This window comes from Scyliorhinus canicula, chromosome 15, assembly GCF_902713615.1.
Source record: "Scyliorhinus canicula chromosome 15, sScyCan1.1, whole genome shotgun sequence".
Classification (NCBI taxonomy): Eukaryota; Metazoa; Chordata; class Chondrichthyes; order Carcharhiniformes; family Scyliorhinidae; genus Scyliorhinus; species Scyliorhinus canicula.
The window spans coordinates 87476651-87504207 of NC_052160.1; the positions used below are offsets into that span (position 1 = coordinate 87476651).

A 27557-nucleotide genomic window follows, 5' to 3' on the forward strand; every position below is an offset into this window, starting at 1 on the left:
TTCCAGAAGAACGAGACCCCTCCGGATGGCAGCTAGCCCCTGGGGTCAGCCCGTCGTCCGACCTGTTGTACCGCTGCACATGTGTGGTGTGCACCAGATAATGCCCCAGGAGCCTCTTCGCTAACAACCCAACCTCAGTGAGTGTCTTTGGCTGCGGGTCGAGGGCTCCTGTTGCTGTCTGATGCAACCATCAATTCATGAGAGACGAAGAGTAGAAGTGAACAGTGGTTTTAATATGCTAGATCTATGCCTGCCTGCGACTGCTCTGTACTGAGTGGCACCTACAGGCTTACAGGTTTATATACCACCACCAAGGGGGCGGAGCCACAGGCGGAGTCCAAAAGGGCATCAACATAATACAACACAGTACAATGGTGAATTGTAATAGCATACGTTCACCACATTCACCCCCTGTTAAAAAAATGAAGCCCAGCTGGGTTGAAGGAGATCCTGCAGGTGCCAGGTCCCGGAGGGAGACTATATCTTGTCGGCCATTGTGGTGCGCCACGTAGGCATACTCGGGGTTGGCGTGAAGGAGCTGTACCCCCTCAACCAGGGGGTTGGACTTAAGGCTCCTCACGTGTTATCGGAGGGCAGGCCTCGGTGTTGTCAACCAGGATGGAAGCGAGACCCCTGAGGTGGATGTCCTGGGGAAGACAAATAGGCGGTCGTGAAGGGACTCGTTCGTGGCTGTGCAGAGGAGCGACCAAATAGAGTGGAGCGCGTCGGGGAGGACCTCCTGCCAGCGGGAAATTGGGAGACTTCTAGACCGTAGGGCCAGAAGGACGGCCTTCCATACATTCGCGTTCTCCCTCTCCATCTGCCCGTTTCCCCGGGGGTTGTAGCTAGTAGTCCTGCTCAATGCTTGACACAGCTCATCACTCATAAACGAGGAGCCCCAGTCACTGTGGACGTAAGTGAGGAAACCAAACAGGGTGGAGATGCTATGCAGGGCTTTAATGACAGTAGCCGCGGTCATGTCGGGGCATGGGATGGCAAAGGGGAAATGGGAGTACTCGTCAAGAACGTTAAGAAAATGCGCGTTGCGTCAGTGGAGGGGAGAGGCCCTTTGAAATCGATGCTGAGGCGCTCAAAGGGCCGGAATGCCTTCACCAGGTGGGCCTTGTCTGGCCGATAGAAGTACGGCTTGCACTCCGCGCAGACTTGGCAGTCCCTTGTCATGGCCTGACCTCCTTGGTGGAGTAGGGCAGGTTGCGGGCCTTGATGAAGTGGAGAAGCCGGGTGACCCCCGGGTGACAGAGGTCATTGTGGATGGCCCAGAGTCGGTCATCTTGTGCGTTGGCGCGTGTGCCGTGGGACAGGGCACCCTGTCTGTGGGACAGGGGCTCGTTGAGCTTCCCCGGACGATACATAACATTGTAATTATAGGTGGAGAGTTCGATTCTCCACCTCAAGATTTTATCATTCTCGATCTTGCCCCGCTGTGTGTTGTTGAACATAAAGGCTACCGACTGTTGGTCGGTGACAAGGGTGAACCTCCTGCTAAGCCAGGTCATGTCTCCAATGCCGCACAGCTTCCACAATGGCTTGAGCTTCCTTTTTGACCGAGGCATGTTGAATCTCGGAGGCGTTGAGGGTCCGGCAGAAAAAGGCCACGGGCCTGCCTGCCTGGTTAAGGGTAGCGGCCAGGGCGACATCTGACACGTCACTCTCCACCTAGAAGGGGATGGACTCGTCCACCGCGTGATTCGCGGCCTTGGTAATGTCTGCCTTCATGCGGCTGAAGGCCGGGTGGGCCTCAGTCGTCAGGGGGAAGATGGTGGCTTTGATAAGTGGGCGGGCTTTGTCCGCATAAGTTGGGGACCCACTGGGCATAATGTGCAAAGAACCCGAGGCATCTTTTCAGGGCCTTGGGGCAGTGGGGAAGGGGGAGTTGCAGGAGGGGCGCATACGGTTGGGGTCGGGCCCTAGGACTCCGTTTTCCACGACACAGCCGAGAATGGCGATTCGGGTTGTGCGGAAAACGCATTTCTCCTTGTTGTAGGTTTGATTGAGGGCTTGGGCGGTTTGGAGGAACTTTTGAAGGTTGGCGTCGTGGTCCTGCTGGTCGTGGACGCAGATGGTGACGTTATCCAAGTACGGGAACGTGGCCCTCAGCCCGTACTGGTCTACCTTTCGGTCCATCATTCTTTGGAAGACCAAGACCCCGTTGGTGATGCCAAAGAGGACCCTGAGGAAGTGGAAGAGGCGGCCGTCTGCCTCAAAGGCCGTGTAGTGGCGGTCCTCCAGGCGGATTGGGAGCTGGTGGTATGCGGACTTCAGATCTACTGAAGAGAAAACCCGGTAGTGTACAATCTGATTCACCATGTCCGCGATACGGGGAAGGGAGTACGCATCGAGTTGCGTGTACCGATTTATGATTTAGCTGTAGTCTACAACCATCCGATTCTTTTCCCCGGTCCTGACGACCACCACTTGGGCCCTCCAGGGGCTATTACTGGTCTCGATGATCCCTCCCTCAAGAGCCGCTGGACCTCGGACCTGATGAAATTCCTGTCCTGGATACTGTACCGCCTGCTCCTGGTGGCGACGGGTTTACAGTCGGCGGTGAGGTTCGCGAAGAGCAGGGGAGGGTCGCGAGGCTACATAAAGTGAGAGGAGGTAGGGGCCCGCCGAACGTCAGGGTCAGGCTCCTGAGGTTGGACTGGAAATCCAGTCCTAACAGGAGAGGAGCGCAGAGATGGGGAAGGACATAGAGTTTAAAATTGGCGTACTCGGCGCCCTGTATCGGGAGGTTCGCGACACAGTACCCCCGGATCTGCACCGAATATGATCCGGAAGCAAGGGAGATCATTTGGGATGCGGGGGAAATCTGGAGAGAGCAGCGCCTTACCGTGTCTGGATGTATGAAGCCCTCCGTGCTCCCAGAGTCAAACAGACAGGGCGTTTTGTGCCCATTGACCCGGACGGTCATCATCGAGTACCTGAGGTGCTTGGGCCGTGACTGGTCGAGGGTGACAGAGCCGAGCTGCGGGTAGCCGGTGTGGTCGGAGGTAGCGGGGTGGTACCAAGATGGCGGCCCCCGTCGGTCGCACGTGTCGGCGGCGTTGCTGATGGCGGCCAAGATAGCGGCCCCCATGAGTCGCACGTTTCGGTTAGGGTTAAAGATGGCGGCCTCCATGGGTAGCACGAGACGGATGATGCGTCAGAAGGGGGCATTACCGGCAGGCACGCAGCCACGCTGCGGGGTCTGCGGGCCTGTGAGTCTGTGAGTCGGTCCTGCGATTTAGGAGCTTTGGGTCAGGCCAAGCAGACTTTGGCAAAATGTCCTTTCTTGCCGCAGCCGCTGCAGGTCATGTTCCGAGCCGGGCAAAGCTGCCTGAGGTGCTGGTTCTGACCGCCCCCCGTGTTGGGCGGGCAGCCACGCAACACAGGCCTGGAACACCCTCTGGTCGGGTGACCACGAGGCTCTGGAAAGCTACTTCTAAGGAGGTGGATAGTTTTACCGTCTCTTTTAGGTTGAGGGCGTCCTTTTCGAGCAGGCGCTGTCTGACGTAGTTGGACCGGACTCCAGCTACATAGGTGTCCCGAATGACGAGTTCCATATGCTGCAAGACCGTGATGTCCTTGTAATTGCAGTTTCGAGCATGTACCCGCAGGTCGTGTAGGTATTCCTCCAGCGATTCCCAGGGATGTTGACGACGAGTAGTGAGGAGATGCTGCACGAACACTTCGTTCACCGGCCTCACATAATGTATTTTCAGGATCGCGACTGTGTCTGCGTATGTGGTCGCTTCCTCGATTAGTATGGAGATTCTGTTGCTCACCCGGGCATGGAGGAGGCTCAGCTTCTGTGCCTCGGTGACGGCTGGCAAGGAGGAGGCGGCTAGGTAGGCCTCAAAGCAGCGGAGCCAGTGCGAAAAGATCCCCTTGGCTTCGGCTGCCTCCGGGTCGAGTTCCAGTCGATCAGGTTTGAGGGCGCTTCCATTGCGATATCTTAGCTTATTAAATTGATGCGACCATTAATTCACACGAGACGAAGAGTAGAAGTGAACAGTGGTTTTGATACGCTAGATCTATGCCTGCCTGCGACTGCTCTGTACTGATTGCCGCCTACAGGCTTACAGGTTTATATACCACCCCCAAGGGGGCGTAGCCACAGGCGGAGCCTACAAGGGCATCAACATTATACAATACACAACAGTGGTGAATTGTAGTAGCAAACGTTCACCACACTGTCTGCGACCTTTTCCTCGCCGCTCTCCACTTGGGGTTGTGATTGTGGGCGAGGGCACCAGGAGAGCCCGCCTCATCGCCAGGAGATCCTGTAAGACATAAGACATGATGCACAATTGGATCACAGCTTGGGGTGGTGGGAGGTGGTGCGGAGGGTGTGGTAGGGGTGGCAGTGGTGGAGGTGGGCTGTCAGGGTGGTGGTGGTCAGGTGGTGGTGATGGAGTGGTGGTGTGGGATAGCGGGTGGGGTGGTGATGGAGAAGGGTTCGGGGTGGTGTGGGGGTGGTGTGCGGGTGGTGGTGGAGGGAGTGTTGTAGGGGGGTGTGGGGGTGGTGGGGTGGTGGTGCAGGGAGTGGTGTGGGGGTGGTGGTGGAGGGGGTGTGTGCGGGTGGTGAGGGTGATGTGGGAGTTGTGGTGCAGGGAGTGGTGTGAGGGTGGTGGTGGAGGGGGGTGTGGGGGTGATTTGAGGTGGTGGTGATCCCCAGGGACTAGCTGCCGTCCAGACAGGTTTCAGGCTTCTGGTAAGGGCAGCCCCATTAATTGTGGAGATACAGTCGCAGAGCGAGGGACTACATGAGGGAGTGTCAGCAACCATCCAGCACCTGCAGATGCAGTTGGTGGAGTCTAACTTGCTGCAGGAGCTGGAGGTGGTACCGACTATGCGTGCCACCCAGGCCTTGGCCGCATCTACGGTGCAGGCATTTTGTGGCGAAGTTTTCGGCCATGGGTCAGACTTTGCAATGTCTGGGGCACTCTGTGCGGGCGGTGGCCGAGGTCCAGGACAGGGCTGCGTTGTCATCGGCAGCCATGTACAAGGGCCACTTGGACATTCCAGCAGCGCTCCAGAGTGTGATCCAGTCACGGCGTCATTGTCCTGGTGCTGACTGATGTGGCACAGGCCCAGAGGGAGTTGGTCCACTGCCTGTGCTCCATACCGCGTGTATCGGGACCCTGGTCTGGGCGGGAGCAGGCCTCCAGGTCTGGCAGCGCCAGGTGGCAGGGAGCCTCAGGGGTTTGTTCCATTCACACCCCCATCCCATGGAGTAGGCGGGAGCCATCGGGTATCCTGAGGGAAGGGGAGGTGATGGGACCCATGTCGGTGATTCTCAAAGGGGAGGTACCGGAATGCCACAGCAGCTCAGACTTCCTCCTTCCTGTCCCTGGTGCATATGATGGGCAGCAGGCAGAAAAGGGTGGCACCAAGCCACTTCTCAACCCGAGCAGCAGCCAGGCCCATCCAGCCCTGGTCGCCCCAGAAGACGGCTGCCAAAGTAGATCCAGGTTGTTGGGCGGGAATTGCAGCAGGCTGCCTCCACTCCAGGTGTACCGCCTGGGAATTCACCTAGACGTGAATAGGGCCTGTAAGGCCAGAAAGTTAGAACCCATTAAGTTGGCACGGGTGCAGCACTTGGGATAGCGAATGGGGGGAGGGGCACAAACCTGTATATACTGTATATATATAAACCTATATATATATGTGTGTTCACTGTTGCAGAATAAACATCTGCTCATAACATTTCAACCTGCCTCGGTGCTCTATCAGAAAGGTGTGAGTAAAGGGCTGGGCTGGGCTGGCTGCAGTGGGGGGACTGAGGGTGGGGAGAGAGATGGGCGGAAGTTGCGAGTTGGCATGAGCCAGGGACCCCAGTTCATCTATCATCATCGCTCCGGCGACCCACCCCCAAACCTCCCTCCCCCACCACCACACTCTCCCCCCCTCCTTCCCACCGCCACATCCCAAGGGTTCAGTGGGTTTGTGTGATGGAATGGCCAGATCACATGCAGGGATCACCCAGGTGGATGGTGGAAAGTGCGACCTTGGGCAGGAATCAGACATTGTCAAATGGAGCGGAGCACCAGAGCTCATCCCAGAGCAGGTCGTCATCATTCTCCAAACCATGGACCAGACCTGTTGTTACTGCCAACCCAGGGCCCACGAGGCAGTGAGGAATCACGGAGGGGGCTGCAAGGGTGTGGGGGCGGGGGTGGTGCAAGGGGCTGTTCATGGGAGGGAGGGTGGGCCGAGAAGGTAGTGTGTGGGGGTTGGATGGCATGTCCATCGCCCAGGAGTCAACTCCTCAGCTGGGGGTGTGCCTCGAAGATGTCAGGAACTGTTGAGTGTGCCAGGATGTAGGCATCCTGCACACTACCTAGGTATTGGGTGCAGGCAAGCATGCTCTCATGGTCACACACCAGCTGCACGTTCATCGAGTGGAAGTACTTTTGAACTGTCATGCACCGGTGAAGACCGGCCTGTTTTGCCCCGGTGCTTATAGGGTTACATGCATCCTGTTGATCACTCCCTGGACCTGGGGCATCTTATAATAATCTTTATTGTCATAAATGAAATGAAATGAAAATCGCTTATTGTCAGTAGGCTTACATTAACACTGCAATGAAGTTACTGTGAAAAGCCCCCAGTCGCTCCTTTCCGGTGCCTGCTTGGTTACACAGAGGGAGAATTCGGAACGTCTAAATTACCGAACAGCACGTCTTTTGGGACTTGTGGGAGGAAACCGGAGGGCCCGAGGAAACCCACGCAGACACGGGGAGAACGTGCAGAACTTGGCATTGACGGCAAACCCCGCTGCCCGGGCATCCTGGTGGATCGGTCCACATTGAATTTGATGTATTGTGCCAAGTGAGCATATAGGGCCTTCGAGATGACTGGTATGCACCCCCAGCCATTCCCCCAGGCACTCCGACCTCCGCACCGTTGGCCCTCTCGGTGCCTGGCACCGTGTGGTTCTCTGGCCCTGGCGCCTGTCCCTGCTGCCTGTCCGTGCCTGGACACCCTGACCCCACGGCCCATCCCCTGGTCACTCCCTGACACCCCACTACCCCTTCCAGCCCCCTCTCTCGCCCAGCCAGCCGCAGGACCGGTTGTGTCTCCTCTTCCCCATCGGCCATGGCGCCTGTTTCCCGATTTTTTAAACCACAAGTGAAACTCGCCATCAGTAACTCCCCCAACGGAGGTGGAGCATCGCGGAGGCCCCGGACAATACTGGGTCAGGCCTGCTAATGATATGCGAACAGTATTTACTGTATGTGCGGAGTAGAATGCATTGATGCTGCTGTGTGCACCACATCATGGCATTTGGTCGCCCACCATGATTTTGGCTTCACGACCGATTCTCCGCCCAAAGCCTTTCCCGGTTTTGGTGTCAGCAGACGACAATCCTGCCCTTAGTCTCTGAAACGGAGAAACACGCGCGTTAACTCTGTTCCTCTCTGCACTGATGCTGTCAGATATGCTGATTAATCCCAATCTTTTCTGTTTTTATTCCAGCATCTCCAGCATTTTGCTTTTTTTTAAATAGTCGGGTGTTTCATAATCGGGACTCCATTGCTGTTAATTCGCATGATTCCTGTCCTTTCATACTTGGAAACGTGTTATGTCTAATGCATTGAGAAAATTAAACTTATTGGTATTTTTCGCTCCCCAGATAATAACCTAGGCCGACACAATTTGCCCTTGCATTTAAAAATAAAAATAAAATCAGGTGTGTTGTAATTGCCTTCATCACAATTATTGCAATACAGTAATTGTTTGGAAGATGTTACCTAATGTACAGTTTGGAACTATAATCGAGACTTCATCCAGATGGGACTGCTCCATCATAACAGCTGGAATATGCTCTTCAAAACACTGGTTATGACAGCACCCAGAGAGTGTGGAGTAATGATCAGCGTCTGTAAAACAAAGGAAAGAGTGAGTTCCAATCAGGTATAGCCTGATACCACATGGCCACAGTCTGCAATCCATGACGTAACTAAAGAACTTTCTGATTTACGTTTTGTATGTCAATGAATATTTAAACATCTACAAAAGCAAAGCAATTCAGAAGAGCGGAAATTGAGTTGTTTAATGTAAAATATTGATTGAACAAGACAAAATAAAATATGGGTTACTAATTAATGTTGGGTGTGATTCTCCGGAAAGATTTCTAAGTGTGTTAGTGATGGGGAACTGCCACGAGCTTCCCAATGCTAGAGTCAATGAGGCCAGGAATGCTATTCAACGTTAATTGGTCCACTTAACGAGGCCTCATGGGCATCTCACCGTAAATGAAAGCTCGCTAGCCAATTCGCCAGCACCATGCTCGCCAGCCCCCACTAACAAGGTCGAGCAGCACTTGCTCAACCAACCCCAACCAGCTTGCAACAATGGCGCCCAGGAGACCAGCCCCACGATTTGGGGATGCAGATCCGGGGAGCTCCTAGACTCAATGGAGCCCAGTTCCCCCAAGTGTCCCGGAAGGGCAGTGACAGGGCAGCCAGTGCTGCCTGGGATGAGGTAGCGACGGCTGTGAGTGCTGGGAGTGTTGCCTCCAGTGCCGGTAAAGGGTCAATGACCTACACCAGGCAGCACAAGTGAATCAACACCAATCCCCCCCCCCCCCCACACCCTCTCTGAGATCTTTCCGCCCCCACGCGCGCATCCAACCCCCCCAACTCTCCATGCGACCCCCAACCCTTCCTCCCCTCCCCTCTCCCTTCAACCCCCAACCCTCCCTCTACCCCCCTCTCCCTTCAACTCTCCCAACCCTTCCTTCACACGCTCCCCCTCCTACCACTGTGAACCACGTGTATGGCTAACGATGCCCTCTCTATGTCTCCTCAGGAACTGTCACACCATCGCCGGGAGAGGGCCCAGACTGGTGGTGAGGTGCCAGAGTTAAGAATCCTCACCTCCTTCGAGCCCTGGAGGTGAGTGGGGTGGCCGAGGACAGAGCAGTCACCAAAACAGAGGCTGACGAACGATGCAGAGGTGAGGAACCACCAGGCTCCATCCGGAGGACCTGCCACATGTGAGTTGTTACTGCCTTACTGATTGGCCCATCCCTCCCACTGACCACATGTCCATTCTCCAGCTGGGCCTCCAGCAGACAGTGTCGGTCCATCCCGGGTGGTACCCGCTCCAGCCTCCCAGGAGACCACCTCGGAGGGGAGCTCCGAGGATGCCACTGTTATACTTGCATCACAGCTATCACCCCCACTTTCCACCAGCACAGATACACACACCTCGGTGGGAAATGTTAGTGGTCAGGCTTCTGAGGCACAATCTGGTGAGCACCACACTGCTGCTGATGTACATCAGGTGGAGGCAGGAACCTCCAAGTGAGACAGCAGTCGGAGGTCTGCTGGATCCCAAGGATGTGGAGATGCCGGCGTTGGACTGAGGTGAGAACAGTTAGAAGTCTTACAACACCAGATTAGTGTTTGAAACAAACCTGTTGGACTTTAATCGGGTGTTGTAAGACTTCTTACGGATCCCAGGACGCAGCTGGGTCCCAGCCTGATACTGAGCCAATGGAAGAGGTAATCCCAGAACTGATGGAGATGATAGGGAATGGTCAGGACATTCAGAGGGAGATGTTAGCGACAATCCAGCAGATCCATGGCCGATTAGAGGTGTCCCATAGGCAACGAGCGCAGGAGATGTCGCTGGCAATGTATGGCACCCAGGGATCAGTGCTAGGGTGGCGACTGCAGTGGAGAGCCTGGTGCACAACGCCGGCACCACGAGTGAAGGTGCCCAAGGCATCGCGCAGTTGGCAATGGCCACGGCTGAGGGTCTCAACAGAATGTCCACCTCGCTGGAGGATGTCACCCAGTACCAGGTTGTCCTTGATGAGGTTTTGCGGGACATATCCCACTCTCAGACGGAATTGGCCGAGGCACTACGTAGCTTGTCCCAGTCGCATGGCATGCATCGCTGAGGCACTGCTAGGCGTGTCCCAGTCACTGAGAAGTATTGCCGAGGGCGTTGGCACAATGGTCCTGCCAGGTCTGGCAGAGCCAGATGATGCAGGGGCAGCTGGGGCTCGAATCAGCTGCCCCTCCATCCCAAGGTGAACCCCAGGGCCCTATGCGTACCGACCGGGAGGAGGGGGCGCTGATCACCAACCCAGACCAAAGCCATGGAGTGGTGACGGTGGCCACCAGCTACCCCAGGTTCCACCACTCTGATGAGGCCGCGTCTCACACTCAGCACCCGGAGCAGCTGTGCACGCCCCAGAGCCCCCAGAGAACGTCCCCCAGGGGTATCGAAGGCCACGGGATGTGTTAAGCAGCTGGCTGGCTCCACCTCAGATGTGCATTTTGGGGATACACCTCGATGTAGCAGTAGAGCTAAGAAGGCTAGGCACATCAAGGATCACTGAGGGCACATGGAGAGGGGTGGGTGTTGGGGCCGTCACCATCGGGAGAGTGGGGAATTCTTAAACACAACAAACAACCTTGTGCACAACCAGAATGACGCCTTTGTCACGTTCTTCCGCAATTCGTGCCTGTGGTGAATGTATTGCATTAACCATTCACAATCTATGTAACTGTATCACGCTGTTGTCCATGAGGGCTCCACCTATGGACCATTGTAAGATATTACCTGTGATGTATCATGTTGGTGCCTTTGTGGGCTTTGCCCCTGGCTCCTCCCTTTGAGGGGAGGTATAAAGAGCAGTAGGTGGCTCTCAGTAGCAGAGCAGTCGCAGGTAGGCACTGTTCTAGTCGATTAAAGCCACAGTTTACTTCTACTCCTTGTTTCGTGTGAATTGATGGTCGCATCAGTGCCGACCTCCGAACCTTAGCCCATCTCTCCAGACATTCTCCCCATACCCGGGCACACTACGTGCAGGTGAGCGAGCACTCAGCAGACAGGCGGGAGTCAGACTATCGTATAGATTGAGAAGCACTTTCTGCTGGTTATCATCACCCCGTTGCTCTCGACGCTGACCTGCTTACACTGCCGACACAGTCCCAGCACCCTGGAGTGATGCAACACAGATATTGGGAGGGTAGGAGATGGGGGTGATGGGTGGGTAAGGTAGTGATGAATGACCAAGCCATGGCCTAAGTAAATTGGGGGAGTATGAGGGCCTCGCTGGCCCTTGGGACTTGTCAGAACCTCGCTGTTGCTGCCTGTCCTGCAGCCTCCTGCTGGTCCGACGCTATCTCATCCTCCTCCTCCTCCTCCTCCTGCTCGGTGGCCATATGTTCCTCATCATCAGCCTACAGCTCATCGCCCTGCTGCTGTGCAACCCCTCGGTGGTGTACTGGAGTTCACCACTGGAGCAGTCAAGGCATCGTAACCTTGAGGAGTCCGATGCACTGCTCAATGACAGTACAGGTAGCCACATGGGCCTCATTGTATCGGGTCTCAACTTCAGACGCCGGCCCATTATTAGCCAGGGCCTCAGCGGGTACCCCTTATCCCCCAAGTGCCAGTCGCCCATCCTGGGGTGGTCCTCGAAGTATGTAGCTGTCATGGACACTCCCCGAGACGTGCATGATCTTCATATGGTGGTCGCACATGAGCTGTATGTTCAGGGAGTGGAACCCCTTTCTGTAAATGTAGGGCATGTCCAGATGTCTCAGTGAGTACAGGGTACCATGCATGCCATCCATTATCCCTGGGCCTGGACATCCTGGCAATGGCGGGAAACCTTTTACCCTGGCACCTTGCTGGGCTTGGTCCATGTCAAAGTTAAAGTAGTGACCTGTCAGATGCACCTGTAGGCTGTGGCCTACGATATGCTACACAGGTCTCCGCTGGAGCCCTGGAATGTTCCCGAGGCATAAACGTTCAGAGCTGCAGTGACCTTGACGGCCACCAGAAGCAGGTGTCTTCCTCCTCCATGTAGAGCCAAGTCCGTGAGGACATGGTACAGGTGCAGCACCGTCTCCTTGTTGAGGTCGAGCCTCCTGTGGCACACTCTGTTTGTTGTCTGTTAAAACAACCAGAAAAGCCTGTACATCCTCGACCGTCGTGGGACTCCATCTCTGGTTCCCTCCCTGGCCTGATGGGCGGCCACATCCTCATTGTGTGTGGCGGGGTCCGGCACATGGGCCACCGCCTTGAGCATCTGCAGACACCGCTGTTGCTGTCTCCGGTGTCTGGCCGCCCCGCCTAGCAGCAGCACCACTGGGGCAAGCTGGGTCCAAAATCCTTGCATAGTGTTCAATATCTGTAAGGCATTAGACTGACAAACAGTGTTGGCTCCCATCCCAGGACCCTTCATTCCCCCATTGAAGTCCCACCCACCACCTGGCATGCTCCGCCCACGCACACCTGGCCGCAGCGAACTCCCCTTACTGAACCCTAGACCCGGTACCCCGGACACCCGCTTATAACGTCACCTGGACAAGGCGCTGGTCCCCTCCCCGTGGCACTCACCAACCCTCCAGCCGTGGACATGCCTGGAACTGTATCCCATCCCCTGTGTGTTCAGATGTTGGCTGCTGCGTGTGTGGTGTTGCCTCCCGCCGTGTACAGGCATCAAGGTGTGATTGGGAAGCTAAGCAATGACGCCCACATGCTACATGGCCCGCCTATCCACTGGAATCCACTTGGGTTGTGTGAAGTGCTCACTTAACCACGATTGCCAATTTCCTATTAGCAATAGCCTTCAGCTAAACGGCCAAAGGCTTCGGCAGTCAGTGGGGCTGATGGGTGCTCGGTGGGGCAGACGGGCAGGGACATGATTTGCCCCAGGACTGGGTACACCGGATCCAGGGGTTGGCATGGTGGTGCCATGCATGGTTCCCCCCAGCGCCTCCTCCCACCCTCACATGGAGGCCCACCCCTGCACCCCTAGCTGAGATCCCCCATCTCCCCACTGAGCATGAGGGCAGCAAGCCCATCTTTGCCTGTGAGGAAAGATGGCTACTCACCTCCTCGGCTCCCCACAGAAGCCCGTCCATCAGGTTCACGTTTTTTAAAGAGTACGAATCGGCGCTAGCGTGAGCACTTGCTGGCAAGGCCGATGAATGACGGGAGGCGGATGGATATGGGGTCACTCCCGTTACTTGAATTAAAATAGCGCGTAAGTGGTGATAATTGGTTTCTTGCCACACTATGGGGAGATCCCGATTTCATCTACGGGAGCAAACTGGTGCTTCACGCGGTTCTCGTTTTTGGCTCTCCCGCTATTCCCCGGCCTCACTTAGCTCGCCTCGAGTGAGAGTGCAACAAAGCCGGAGAATCGTGCCGTCTATATATCAGTGAGTAGTCTGGTCAGGTGGCTTGGACTGAAAAGTAAGCAACATGTCATGAAGCACAGGTCACTCCTGAGAAGGATGTAAAACAGTACGGGGCACACACCGTAGTTACCTGATATGTTCACTTGAGCAGTTGTGTTTTTTCGAGCTTTGGATCTGCTCATCTCGGAATCCATCTTTTTAACCTTCTCCACAATTCTTATTTGTCTTTTCTTGAATTACATGTTTACTCTTTCCCAAGAATTTAGTCAGTGTTCCTGCACGATAGAGTCAAGTTGGAATGTTTAAATCCTCGCTTATTTGTGGCGGTTGGAAGAAGTTTGGGTGAGGCCCTACCTTTAGTGTCGCAGTTGCTTTTGGGCAGCTCCCACCCTGATGGTGTGGTGTGCATCAATGAATGATGGCTGCCAATGAAGATGTTGTTCTGGTTGAAGGTCTCGCCTCTGAGGTACAGATTGTCAAGGCCCAATTCCCAAAGTTATGGGGTGATAGGGTTTGTTTGTCATTGCTGTGATCGAGGAAGGTCCCCCAGTTAGAGCTAGATAGCCTCTTTCTTATATTTTTCTTTTAATTTGGATCAGAGCATCCGTGCTTTTCTCTCTTGTGTAGCCCTACCCTTTTCTCCTGAGTGGTCCTGGTTGGCGGGTTGGGTTACCTGGTATTGCGGCCCTTCGTGGTGGGGGGGGGGGGGGGGGGGGTACCCTCTTCTCTAGGTTACCCTCTTCCAGTTGGGATCTAATGATATCTTTCTTAACCTCGAACCTTTTGTCTTATGGGTCTCAGTTTAATTCTCCCTCGGCTCTGGGTTCTCAGGTTTTTTATTCCTGTTATTTTTCTTTGAGGTATGGACGTGATTATCCGCTTGCCGACGCTGAAATGCGATTGGGCAGAGAATAGCTTCCGACGCCAAAATCAGGGTAGGCACCGGTTTGATGCCAAATCAGGATGCTCTGGCACCCCAAAAATGGCGTAAATGCATCGCTCGTCACGCGGGGTGTAAGTACATTAGGCATATTATTAGCTGGCCTGACACCCTATGCTCCGGGGCCTCCGCGATTCACCGCCTCCAATGGGCTGAGTTCCTGACGGCGTCATTCACTTGTGGGTTTAAATATTGTGAATCTGGCATTCTGGCTGCTGAGTGAGAGAGTGGAGATAGGAAATGCTGTGTAGTGACTGCGGGCTGCCGACTCGGACACCGGCCATTCTGGTTGCGGTGGGGTGGGGGGCTGCCACAGCCGGGGAGGGAGAGCGAGGAGGGCAGGCCGAGCAGCTGGGGTGACCCCCATGGGACTGGGATGGTAGGGTGACCAGGCACCGACCGCCATTACGGCAGCCATCTTGCTGCGCACCCATTGACCACCCAACCCGGCCCCTGGTGTAACACAGTGGCACCGGCCGTATTGCTGCACCCACCCCCGTACCCACCCCCGTACCCACCCCCCGGCCCCGAACACCTTGACCAACTGGCAGCCACCCACCAGGGACCACACAGGGACACACCCAAGGCAGCCCCCAGTAAAAGCATTGCCGGCCAACAGTACACCTGGCAGCAGGGGCGGGCGCCAGGACCGGGGGCTCCAACTGGGCCAGATACTGATGGAGCAGGGGGTAGGGGACATCCGTGGGCACAGCCCGCAGTGCCAACCTGAGCCACCGTGTAGCCCATGGAACCAGGCTGGGCATAGGAGTATATGCCATGTTAACATGTTGCCTTTCCATCCCCTGCAGACAATGCTGGCCACTATGTTCCTGGCCGCAGCCCTGTGAGACATCCTGCGGCCGCGTGAGTGAGGGTGGCCCAGACAGCAGAAGGACGCTGCAGTAGCGGAGCGGGCAGCATAGGGGCAGATGGTGGCCATACAGGTTGGAGGGCCAGCCGCCCAACAGGCCTAGAGGGCGGAGGTGCCATGGGGGCGCCGCATGAGGTCCTGCGTGTACTGGCACCGCATATCATTCGAGGACCTGCCGGACTGGGCATGCTGTCGGAAACTGTGGTTGAGCAGAGGACCAGTGCGACACAACTGCCAGATGATGGCATACCTGGCACCTGCTCCTGGTGACCGTCAAGGTGACGGTCGCCCTGAACATTTATGCGACGGGGTCCTTCCAGGTGCAGAGTGGGGACCTGTCTGGGATCTCACAGACCTATACTCCCAGGCGGATTAGAACACCCTATACGCCCAGGCAGATTAGTACATCCAATTCCATATGAACCGAATCCACCAGGATGCCCAGGCAGCGGGGTTCGCTGCCATCGCTGGGATGCACCGGGTCCAGGGGGTGATCGACGGAATGTATGTCAGCGGATAACAGGCTGCTCTACACCAACTAAAAGGGGAGTCACTCGATGAACATCCAGTTGTGATCTGTGATCACCAGCTGCGTATCATGCACGTCTGCGCCCGATAGCCGGGAAGTGTACATGACTCCTTCATCCTGGCGCACTCGGCGATCCCCGACATGTTTGAGGGGAACCCTCCCGCCGGCTGCGGGGTTGGCTACTGGGCGACAGGGGTTGCCCGCTGCGTTTGTGGCTGATGACACCTATTCGGAGGACACAGGCAATGCGGAAACCCGCTATAATGACGACCATACAGCAACCAGGGGTGTGGTCGAGCGGTACTTCGGCAACCTCAAGATGCATTTCAGATGCCTGGACAACTTCGAAAGGGCCCTCCTATATGAGTCTGAGAGGGTCGCCCGCATTGTGGTGGTCTGCTGCACCCTGCACAACATAGTGCAGCAGAGGGGCTGGAGGAGTAGGATGAGGAGGAAGCGCAGGCCTCGACCGACGAGGAGGATGCAGGGGAGGGCGACGATGAACAGGACATCGGGCCCTTGCAGGCACGGGAGGCCACACAACGCCATCACCAGGACCAGAGCATATGGGACGCTCTGATAGCGACACGGTTCACCGACTAGGAGGGGGGAGGTTGCTGGCTAGGAGCATGGACACCACATCCCACACCCACACCCACTCACCTCCCAAACCACCGAACAGCTCGCATGCACACTCTTCCTTTATACATATCTGCAGAGCTGGGAGCCCTGTGTTTGCATAACAGTGGGTCTGGTCCATAGGATTGAGGATGAGCTCTGGTGCTCCACATCATATGACAACGTCGAACCTATGCCCCCAGTAGCACCTTCCACCTGGGTGATCCCGGAATGCGAGCTGGCCAGTCCATCGCACAGTCCCGTTGCATCTTGCGTTGGGGGTGCTGGGGACGGTTGGGTTAGGTGGGCGTGAGGGAGAGTGGGGAGGATGGACCACCCATGGGGCCTGCACTGCCCCCTCCCCCTGGCCAGCCCGGACCAACCCACCCCCACACCCAGCAGACTGAGCACTGGGGCAGGTTATAACGGTGGTTACAGGTGTTTATTATGCAGAAATATATACACAGTCTATCACCTAGCCCCATAACTCAGCTGTGTCCTGCACCCGTGCCAACTTAACTGGCGTCTAGCTTTCTGGCCTTACGGGCAGGAGTGGAGGTCGACTGCTGTGACTCCTGCCCTCCGACAAGGGTCCCTGTTGTCACACATCTCCTGGGGCGACCCGGTCTGGATGGGCCCAGCCTCTGCTCAGGTGTCAATGGGTGGCGTGGTGCTGCGCTGTTCTTCCCGCTGCCCACCAGATGCACCAGGGACAGGAGGGGGATGGTGGGGATTGACCGAGGTGCTGTGGTGTTAAGGCACCTCCTCTGTGGGAGTCATCGCCACAGGCCCCAAAACCTCCTCCTGTCTCGGAGTGCCCGCTGGCCCCCGGGCTACTCCATTGGGCGGGGGTGCGAGCGAAGCCATCCCCTGAAGCCCCCCCACCACCACCTGGTACTGCCAGTCCTGGAGGCCCACTTTCGACCAGGGTCTGTGATGCACCATCAATTGGACTCGAGTCATAGTGAAGTTCCAAACAACAGGCTTTAATACGCTAGATGTGAGCCCGGCTGTGGTCGTACAGAGAAAGGCTGTGGTCGTACACATTCACCCCTTGTTGAGAAAGAAGCGGGGGGGGGGGGGGGGGGTGGGAAGGAGTGGCGGGAAAGACGGGGTGGGGGGGCCTGTAAAACTGGTAGTATGACTAGAGACCTTCTCAGGTAGTACCGAGGTAACTCATGCCCACTGGCCTGTGACGAACGTGTAAGAAAACCATGCTGTATACAGTGTACAAGGGAAAAACAACAATAACCATCGTAATAATAATGAGAACAAAACAAAAAAAACACAGGCAAGGAACATATGCAGAACGTGAAAAAAAGTCCATAAGGTCCATCAAATTGACTCGATCAGCCGGATGGGTGCCTTCGGTGTCCTGCCGGACCTGCGCAGTGGCGCTGGTGACATTGGAGCGGTGGTCGTCCGTGACTCCGAGGGCTGTGGTCGCGGTCCTGTGTCCATACCCCTGGTCGGAGTTGGTGGTAGCCGGGGAGGGGGGAGGGGTTCCTGTGCGCTGGGTTGCGGAGGGCGCTGGGGGCGGTCGGGACTGGGGGAAGGGTGTTGGTGCTGGGAGTTGTGGCCGTACGCCGGCGGGTGCCAGGTCCCGAAGGGAGACCGTGTCCTGTCGTCCGTCGGGATACTCCACATACGCGTACTGCGGGTTCGCGTGGAGTAACTGGACTCTTTCAACCAACGGGTCGGACTTGTGCACCCGCACATGCTTCCGGAGCAGGATGGGCCCGGGGGTAGCCAGCCAGGTCGGGAGTGGGGTCCCAGAGGAAGACTTCCTGGGGAAAACAAGAAGACGTTCATGAGGTGTTTGATTCGTGGCAGTACAGAGGAGAGACCGAATCGAGTGGAGGGCGTCTGGGAGAACCTCTTGCCAGTGGGAGACAACTGGACCGTAGGGCAAGTAGGACGGTCTTCCAGACCGTACCGTTCTCCCTCTCGACCTGACCGTTACCCCGAGGGTTATAACTGGTCGTCCTGCGAGAGGCGATGCCCCTGCTGAGCAGGAATTGACGCAGTTCGTCATTCATAAAGGAGGACCCCCGGTCGCTGTGGATGTACGTGGGGTAACTGAACAGGGAGAAAATGGAGTGGAGGGCCTTGATGATAGTCGAAGTGGTCATGTCGGGGCAGGGAATGGCGAACGGGAAGTGGGAGTACTCGTCAATCACATTTAAGAAGTATGTGTTGTGGTTGTTGGAGGGGAGGGGACCCTTGAAGTCCATACTAAGACGTTCGAAAGGGCGAGAAGCCTTTATCAGATGCACCTGCTCGGGGCGGTAGAAGTGCGGCTTGCACTCCGCGCAAATGTGGCATTCTCTGGTTACAGTCCTGACCTCCTCGATGGAGTAGGGCAGGTTGCGGGTCTTAATGAAGTGAAAGAAGCAGGTTACCCCTGGATGGCAGAGGTCCATGCGGAGAGAGCGGAGGAGGTCTACCTGTGCATTGGCGCAGGTACCACGTGACAGGGCATCAGGAGGTTCGTTGAGCTTCCAAGGACGATACAAGATATCGTAGTTGTATGCGGACAACTCGATCCGCCACCGCAAGATCTTGTCGTTCTTTGCATTATCGAACATGAAGGCTACTGACCGTTGGTCTGTGAGGAGGGTAAACCTCCTGCTGGCCAGATAGTGCCTCCAATATCGCACAGCTTCGACTATGGCCTGTGCCTCCTTTTCCACCGAGGAATGGCGGATTTCGGAAGCGTGGAGGGTCTGGGAGAAAAAGGCCACGGGTCCACCCGCTTGGTTGACAGCGTTTGAGGGCTTTGAGGGAGTTGGGAAGGGGGAGTTCCATCAGGGGGCGCATGCGTTCGGGGTCGGGGCCTGTCACTCCGTTACGCACTACGTAGCCGAGGATGGCTAGACGGTCGGTGCTAAATACGCACTTATCCTTATTATATGTGAGGTTAAGGAGTTTTGCGGTTCTGAGGAATTTACGGAGGTTGGTATCGTGGTCCTGCTGGTCATGGCCGCAGATGGTGACATTGTCGAGATAGGGGAAGGTGGCTCGTAAATTGTATTGGTCAACCATTCGGTCCATCTCCCTTTGGAAGACCGAGACCCCGTTCGTGAAACCAAAGGGAACTCTTAAAAAGTGGTAGAGTCACCCACCCGCTTCGAACGCAGTGTACTTTCGGTCACTCGTGCGGATGGGGAGCTGGTGGTAGGCGGACTTAAGGTCCATCGTGGAAAAGACTTTGTACTGCGCGATCCTGTTAACCTGTTCGGAGATACGGGGGAGAGGATACGCGTCCAGCTGCGTAAACCTGTTGATGGTCTGACTGTAATCGATGACCATACAGTTTTTCACCCCAGTCTTAACCACCAGCACTTGTGCTCGCCAGGGACTGTTGCTAGCCGCTATGACCCCTTCCTTCAGGAGCCTTTGGACCTCGGACCTGATGAAGGTCCGGTCCTGGGCACTGTACCGTCTGCTCCTGGTGGCGACGGGTTTGCAATCCGGTGTGAGGTCGATCTCGAGGGACGCGAGGCTGCAAACAGTAAGGGGGGGAATAGGGCCGCCGAATTTAAAAGTTAGGCTCTGCAGGTTGCACTGAAAATCCAGTCCAAGAAGTGCCGGTGCGCAGAGGCGGGGGAGGACGAGGAATTTATAATTTTTAAAAACCCTGCCCTGGACCGTGAGGTCCGCTACGCAGCACCCGGTGATTTGGACGGAGTGCGAAGCAGATGCCAGAGCTATTTTGTGCTTTACGGGGTGAACGGGGAGCACGCAGCGTCTTACTGTGTTGGGGTGGATGAAACTCTCTGTGCTCCCGGAGTCCAGTAGGCAGCTTGTTTCGCGACTGTTGAGGTGGATCTGTGTGGTAACCGTGGAAAGCGTGCGGGGCCGTGTCTGGTCCAGTGTCACCGAGGCGAGTCGTGGCAGGAACGCGGAGTCGTCATCCAGGACGGAGTAATCGCTTGCGGGGTCCTCCGTGCCAATCGAATATGGCGGCACCCGTCGGCAGCACGTGGTGGGGGATGAACAAGATGGCGGCGCCCTGGGGTCACACGTGGAGTCGGGGGCCACAAATGGCGGCGCCCGGGGCTCGCACGTGGCGTCGGGGCCCCAAAGTGGCGGTGGCCGTGGATCACTTGTGGCGGTGGGGGGTGGAGGCAGCGAGGTCCGCGGGCCGCACGGGACCCTAGAGGGGTGCAGGGGGTGGCCCCGCGGTCGTTGTCTGGAATGGCAGCGACCGACATGGAGAGGCAGACGGCCGCGAAATAGCTGTTTTTGCCGCAGCTCTTGCAGACTGCGGTGCGGGCCGGGCAGCATGGGCGGGGATGCTTGGCCTGCCCACAGAAATAGCAGCGGGGGCCCGTGGGCTTGTCTGGGGGTCCTGCACGCAGGTCTGAGGGTCCGAGTCGGCAGGGGTGAGGGGGCTGTGCCACACTGCCCAAGGGGCTGCCGCACGGCTGGGGGCATACGCTTGCGTGTTGCGGTCAGCGACCTCCAAAGAGGATGCAAGGGTCCGTGCCTCAGTGAGGCTGAGAGTGTCCTTCTCTAACAGTCTCTGCTGTATTTGGGGTGACTGCATTCCCGCCACAAAGGCATCTCTAATCAAGAGTTCGGTGTGCTCCGCAGCAGTGACCTGCGGGCAGGCGCAGTTTCTCCCTAGGATAATGAGGGCCCGATAGAATTCATCGAAGAACTCACCGGGGAATTGTTGCCTTGTTGCCAGGAGGTGCCGCGCGTAGACTTGGTTTACTGGCCTGATGAAGTGTCCTTTTAGGAGATCCATGGCGACATCATAGTTCAGTTTGTCCTCTATCATCGAGTAAACGGCGGTGCCCACGCACGAGTGGAGGATGTGGAGTTTCTGCTCCTTTGTTGGTTGATTTTCTGTAGTAGTGAGGTAGCTGTTGAAGCACGCCAGCCAATGCTTAAAAGTTGCTGACGCGTTTGCAGCATGTGGGCTGATCCGGAGGCATTCTGGTTTAATCCGTAGTTCCATTTTCAAAGTCTAGCGTATTAAATTGATGCACCATCAATTGGACTCGAGTCGTAGTGAAGTTCCAAACAACAGGCTTTAATACGCTAGATGTGAGCCCGGCTGTGGTCGTACAGAGAAAGGCCGACTGCCAGCCAGCACGAGTTCTTATACCCCACCTTGTAGGCAGAGCTGCCAACCTCTCAGCCAATCGGCAGGGAGTCACATGACCAGCCACAACCAGTTGGCAGAGAGGCACGTGACTTGCCTGGGCCAATGGGCAGCGAGGCTGCTGTACCAATGGCAGCTTGGTTCTTTGGTAATATGATCTCTCTAGCCATACTACCACAGTCTGCACGTTCGCGGCCATGGAGCACAGAGAGTGGACCATCTGTGTCTGGGACTGCACCAGATCATGCTGCGACTGTGCCACCATCCTGAAGGTTTGTGCCACAACAGCCAGTGACTGGGCTACCTCCCTCTGTGTTGGCGCAAAGCTGTCCAGAGCCTGGGCAAAGCCTGCTGACATTCTCATCCATGACCTGCTGTGACTGGGGCATGATGAGGAGCGCCGCTGCAATTTCCAGGTGGCTCTGGCACAAGGCTGCCTGCAAAAGGGCAGACTTGTCCTGGACCTCGGCCCCCGCCTACACAGAATGCCCAGGCCCTGGACACCATAGCCGACACCGTCGCCCCCATTGCCTCCACTGTGATGCACTCATGATTGGCACCAAACCCTGCTCCTGCACTCGCAGGGACTCCTCCACATCCGCCTGCAGGTACTTGATGCCCACCGTCATTCCCTCCTGTAGTCTCTGGGTCTCTGACTGCACCTGACTGGATGTTCCAGAAGCCCAGGACCCATTTGGATGGCAGCTGGTTCCTGGGGCTGGCCTGCCCTCCGACCATCTGGCCCCTCGGCTGCTCCTATCCCCACCTGCTGTACCGGATGCGATGTGTGGAGTGCACCAGATAGTCTCCCAGGAGTCTCTTCATTAATGTGCCCAACCAAGGTGATAGTCTCTGGGATGCTGAAGGATGTTCGAGACAGCAGTGATGGAAAGTCGGAGTGACCTGAGTCTCGGGCAGAGGGCTGGTGTTCAGGCTGCTCTCCCCGTCAGTGCTCGGCTGTCTGGAGGGCACCGGTTCTGGCTGGGGTCTCCGGATGGACCGGCCCCGTCTCTGACAGGCCTGTAAGACACATGTGGCGAATGTATTTCACCTAATGCATGAGCTGTCTGTACTGCCTGTATAATGATATGACCAATAACCTGGAAGTGATGATACGGCTACTTCTAGGTACTGTACTGGAACCCCGGTTGGCTCCTCCTCTGGCTCCGCCCTCACCGGGGCGATATATAGACCGGCCACCTGTGGGTGGCACTCATTTGTACAGCCGACTCTGGCAGGCAAGTTCATGGATATTAAAGCCGAATGTTCACTCGTTTCACGGTCTCACAGTGAATTGACGGTATAACAATACAAGACGACATGTATCATTAGACAGCAGGCTGGGAGGACATGGGGGGGAGGGTAAGGATGAGGGGTGTGATGGTGAGAGGGGTGTGGACTGAGGGGGGTAGGGGTGAGGGGGTGGGTGAGGTTCCACACATTTGTCATGGGGATCCGCAACTGAGCAGGGTTTCACTTGCTCGCCAGCCGCCGACCTCTACTTCGGTGATCCCACTTTCCTCTGGGCCGCCGACCCTGTACAGTGCTCTCTACTTGGGCATGAAAAGGGGCCGCAGGTCTGGGGGACCCCCTCCGGTTTTCTCCCGCTCCCGGCGGTTGTGTGCGGCCTTCTCCGGTGGGGGGGGGGGGGTGCAGGGGGGAGGTGCAGGGGGGCAATCACGAACAATGACATTGTTAGACGTTCCGCCGCATGCAGTACAGGGGTTGGGTAGATGAAGGCATCAGTGGCCAGGGCACCCGGCCATTTGGCTGGCATGGGTGTTGGCATGTGTGGCTGGGCGGGTGTTCGGCAGTCCCCCCCCCGGGGGGGGGGGGGGGGGGGGGGGTGGAGTGACTGGGTTTTCGGTGTGGGGGGTGGGGGTTAGTACCAGGGGCAAATGGCCAGAGAGTCCATTTTTACGCCAAAATCGGGGCAGCGCCCCCTCAAAAATGGCAACTCGAGGAATACGCCGCACGCAGTTGAGATGGCCTCAGGACAATGGGCCAACTTCCCGACAACATGGGATACGTGTCCTTTCACTTTTCGTAAACCTGGCGTGGCGGCTGTGGACTGTGTCCAGCGCCGCCACAGTCGGGGGGGGGGGGGGGAGAGGAACCATTCCGCTGGCAGGAGGGGCTTCGGTGGGGCCTGGGGGGCCTGGGGGGACTGGTGGGGAGTGGTACGGGGAGAGGGGTTGACAGGGAGGCAGGTTTTGGTAGGCCGGGTCTGCGTGGCCAGTGCCATGTTGTACATGCCCAGCCACGGGCCCGGTCATTCTCCATCCGTATCTGCAGGTAAAGCTGGTGGCTTTAAGTGGTGCGGCTGCTCGCCCACTGGGCTTTTTGGTCGTAAGACCAGACGCTTCCTTCGGACATTGCCACAAATTCGGAGAATCCAACCCTAAGTGTGAAGTTCATTAATTATGCACAGGTGAGTCTCGCTCAAATCACCTTGCAGTTTGGCAGCTGATTTGTCAGGCCACCATCAGCTAGTGGGTTCACAAGTCCAGGTGTCAACAGTAAACACCAGTCCAACACATTCATATATTTCTCTACATCCCACCTGTCCTCACAAGAGTTTCTAGTCCCACAGCACAGTGCTGTCCATGACGATCAGCTCGGCACAGAGCTGAGGACATGAGCCAGCCTGCCCCAGAGTGGAGTTCAGCGCAGCAGGAGCGGTGCAACGCTATGGCCGGTTGACTATGTTGCACTTCGCTGTGTGCATGTCACTCTTTTCCAAACAGGTTTGACGCTGATGTGCTTTCCTGCTGGTGTGACACAAGATTGAAAGCCTGATGAGATTTCAGTAATAAGCTGTCTTAATGAGAATTCATGCGATGGAACTGAATGCAAATAATAATAATATGATATAATAATCTTTATTATTGTCACAAATAGGCGTACATTAACGCTGCAATGAAGTTACTGTGAAAAGCTTTGAGTCGCCGCATGCCAGCGCCTCTTCGGGTACATAGAGGCAGGATTCAGAATGCCAAATTCACCTAACAGGCACATCTTTCAGGACATTCATGGCACCAGGTAGTGGGACAACGAAACTGCCATAAACCTGTCATTGGGAGAATTGTAAACTTTTTACACAGGCAGGCTACCGCTGGATTCTCCACCCCACCTCCTCCCCCTCACCCTCTCTCCCCACCCCCGCCACCAAACCCGCTGAGGGCGGGATGGGAGAATTCCAAACAATGTGTATAATATCACAAAGCTTTGGATAATCCTTTGGAGAAGAAACCTCCTGAAAAAAGTGATTTGTTAGTTAGGAAAGTACTTCCCTTCCCAAACTGTTTTCACAGATAGATTAACATACAGTACTAGCTCAGTGGGTAGCAATCTCATCTGGGTTAGAAGGTTGTGGTTTTATGCCCTGTTCCAGGTACCAGGGCACAAAATCTATGCTGACTCCAACTAAACGTGAGTATCATTCTGCCAGGTGTACGTGAAATATCCCACAGCATTATTCAAAGAACAGCAGGGAGTTCTGTGTCCCGATCCAACATCAGTAAAATAGATCATCTAATCGTTGAATCTCCTGTTACTCACCCTGGGTAAATTGGTGGCTAATCTGTGTGAAACGTTGGTTGTACAGCTGTGCAGACCGGAGGAACATCACTTCAACAGTGGAACCTTTTAGCAACGCAATCTGGTCTTCGTGGTCTAATGTCTGGAATCCTTAAACAACATGCAGACTACTGAATTTCCAGAGTATCATATTCAACCTCTTATTATAAATATGCAGAAGAAATAAAAAGCAAATCATCACCTTCAATGCCATAAATAACTGATTTGAAAAGTATTTGTGTTATCCAATGTTTAATATTTATTCAAATATTTTTGCAATTATTTCTATATTGAAAGCGAAAGAATATATTTTCTTTTCTCCACATATACAGAATACAAACCAAATTGGGGAGACGGTGGCGTAATGTAACGTAACTGGGCTAGTAATCCAGAGACCCAGAGAAATGCTCTGTGGATAGGAGTTCAAATTCCATCATGGCAGCTGGCGGAATTTGAATTGGATTCATAAAATGTGGAATTGAAAGCTAGTCTCAGTAATGGTGACCAAGAAACTATCGTCAATTGTTGTAAAGACCCACCTGGTTCACGAAAGCTCTTTAGAAGGTATTCTGTCATCCTTACCTGGTCTGGTTCACTCACGACTCCAGATCCCCAGGTCCACAGCAATGTAGTGGACTCTTAACTGCCCTGTGAAATGCCCCAGCAAGCCATCCAATTAGAGGACAATTAGGATGGGCAACAATGATGGCTGGACTTGACAATGATGCCCACCAAAAAATAATAACTAAAAAGAAAGGTTGTCTTAACCTATAAAACTGAGGAACATTCAGTTCTCCTCTTTTCATCCTCCCTTCTTTCTTGTGACATGAAATCCCCGAATCCTTTACATTGTCAAGGAAATTGTTGGCAAGTTCCCTGAAGGCACAAACAGGGAGCTTATATGTAGATGAAGCAGCAGGCCTCAATAAGACGTTCTAATTAATGTCCTTTACTTTCACAAGGTAGGTGACAAAATGCAGAGGAACGTAGGAGAATTATATGATCGCCTTTGACCTGGCCCGTCTACACTCAGATGAACTGAGAAGGAGAAATAGCAAGACCATGGAGGCCTAGAAAGATCCTCAATGATGTTCCACTGAGTAAAAAAAATATTTCTGATTTACAATGATTGTTTTGGAATTGAAATCTTATAACTAACCATCTTCTTTCTCATTTTTGGATTTTGTCTCTCCACGAGGCCCTCTCTGATGTAAGAATTAAACACAGTTAGTGGCATTGTTGTTTCTGGTGGGAAATACTATGGGGAGCTCATCAGCTGCCTTGCTGGGTTTTCTTGCCGTATTTTCAAACACTTTGATAAAAGAAAGTTAAGAGACAGGTTCCATTATGTCATGTTGGTGGGGCAAGCATCCTGGTCTCCTGTTTTAAAGGGTGCCAAGATCTAAAAAGTATCAATTTTAAAAGGAATGCCCCACGGACACAGATGCCCCCCCCCCCCCCCACGCCACCTGCACAGACACAGGAGCCCTCCCAGGGAACCCCCCCCCCCACAATGGAGGCCCCCACCTCCCCAGCATTGGCCCTTGGCACTTGTCCCTGGCAGTGCCCAGGCTGTGCTAGGGGGCAGTGCTCAAGCATTGTCAGGGTGCTGCCAGGGGTATGACCCTATACGCCCCCGAGGCAGTAATTATCTGTCCATCCCAGAACATTCTGTTTAGCTACTCCCCCGTTTTACAAAACCCGTTGTCAACCCTGCTGGCCCAACATCACAACGGCAGGGGGAAATTCCTGACGTCAGGGGGATGATACACCGGAGACTTAACTAAGATGTATTTTAATCGGGGGCTGGATTCTCTGAGACTCTGCACTGAAATCGCAAATGGCGTGGGGCGGAGAATGGGCGTTTATGCCAAGATCCGGTCCGACGCCTCACCCGCGATTCTCCGAGGAAAACTGGCCGAGTTCCTGACGGCTGATATGTGGTTAGAACCACGCTGTCGGGAACTCAGTCCGCGGCCGCCCTGGTGGGGGGCAGGGAGATCGATCACCTGGGGGGGGGGGCCTCATGGACGGTCGGGGGGGGGGGTGATCGGGCTTCACGGACCCACGGGAGCACACGATCCCGGGGGCAGGGGGGGTGGCCTACAATTTTGGTGCTGCTCCGTGGTCCGAGTCTGCCATGTCCCACGGGGCGGCCGCTGCAGGCCGCTGCCATGTCCATGCGCAGACTCCCGACCGGAAGTGTGGGGGCCCCGTATCCACAGCCAGAGCTGCGGGAAGCATTCCGGGACCCTGCCAGCCCCCTGCAGGTAGGAAAATCACTCAGAACTTTCTTAAGGAAAGTCCAGAGTGATTCACCAGCTTTTTTACACTGGTGTGGGGACATAGCCCCATTATTGGAGAATCCCACCTGTCATGGCAGGAGCCCCATTACATCATTGTCGGGGCAGGGATAAGTCAACAGGAACTCCCGCCAACATCAAAGCCGTTTTGGGACTCACGCTGGATTCTCTGCCCCCTGTGCCATTCTGGCCTGCCGAAAATGGGGATGGAAAATCCTCCCCCCAATGGGCGCAATTTTCCATTCTCTACACAGATTGTTGGCTGAAGGAAGGAAACTGGGCCGGGATTTCCGAGCCTCCGCATCGCAATTGCGCTCGGCGCGGGGGCAGAGAATGGTCGTCAGACCCGCAATCGGGTCCGACACTTGCCCACGATTCTCTGGGGACTCAGTCTGCAGCCACCCTGGTGAAGGGTGGGGG

General features: G+C 55.5%; 1 protein-coding gene across 3 annotated transcripts in view; it reads right to left on the minus strand.

Moving 5' to 3' along the window:
* Positions 1-27557, minus strand: part of LOC119978769 (bile acid receptor-like) — a 185180-nt gene that overhangs the window by 12432 nt on the left and 145191 nt on the right. For all 3 annotated transcript variants that reach the window (XM_038820630.1, XM_038820628.1, XM_038820629.1), the window contains 2 exons: positions 24817-24945; positions 7761-7889 (listed from right to left, as the gene is read on the minus strand). In XM_038820630.1, the coding sequence (XP_038676558.1) occupies positions 7761-7889; positions 24817-24945 (258 nt within the window). The remainder of the gene's footprint in view (positions 1-7760; positions 7890-24816; positions 24946-27557) is intronic.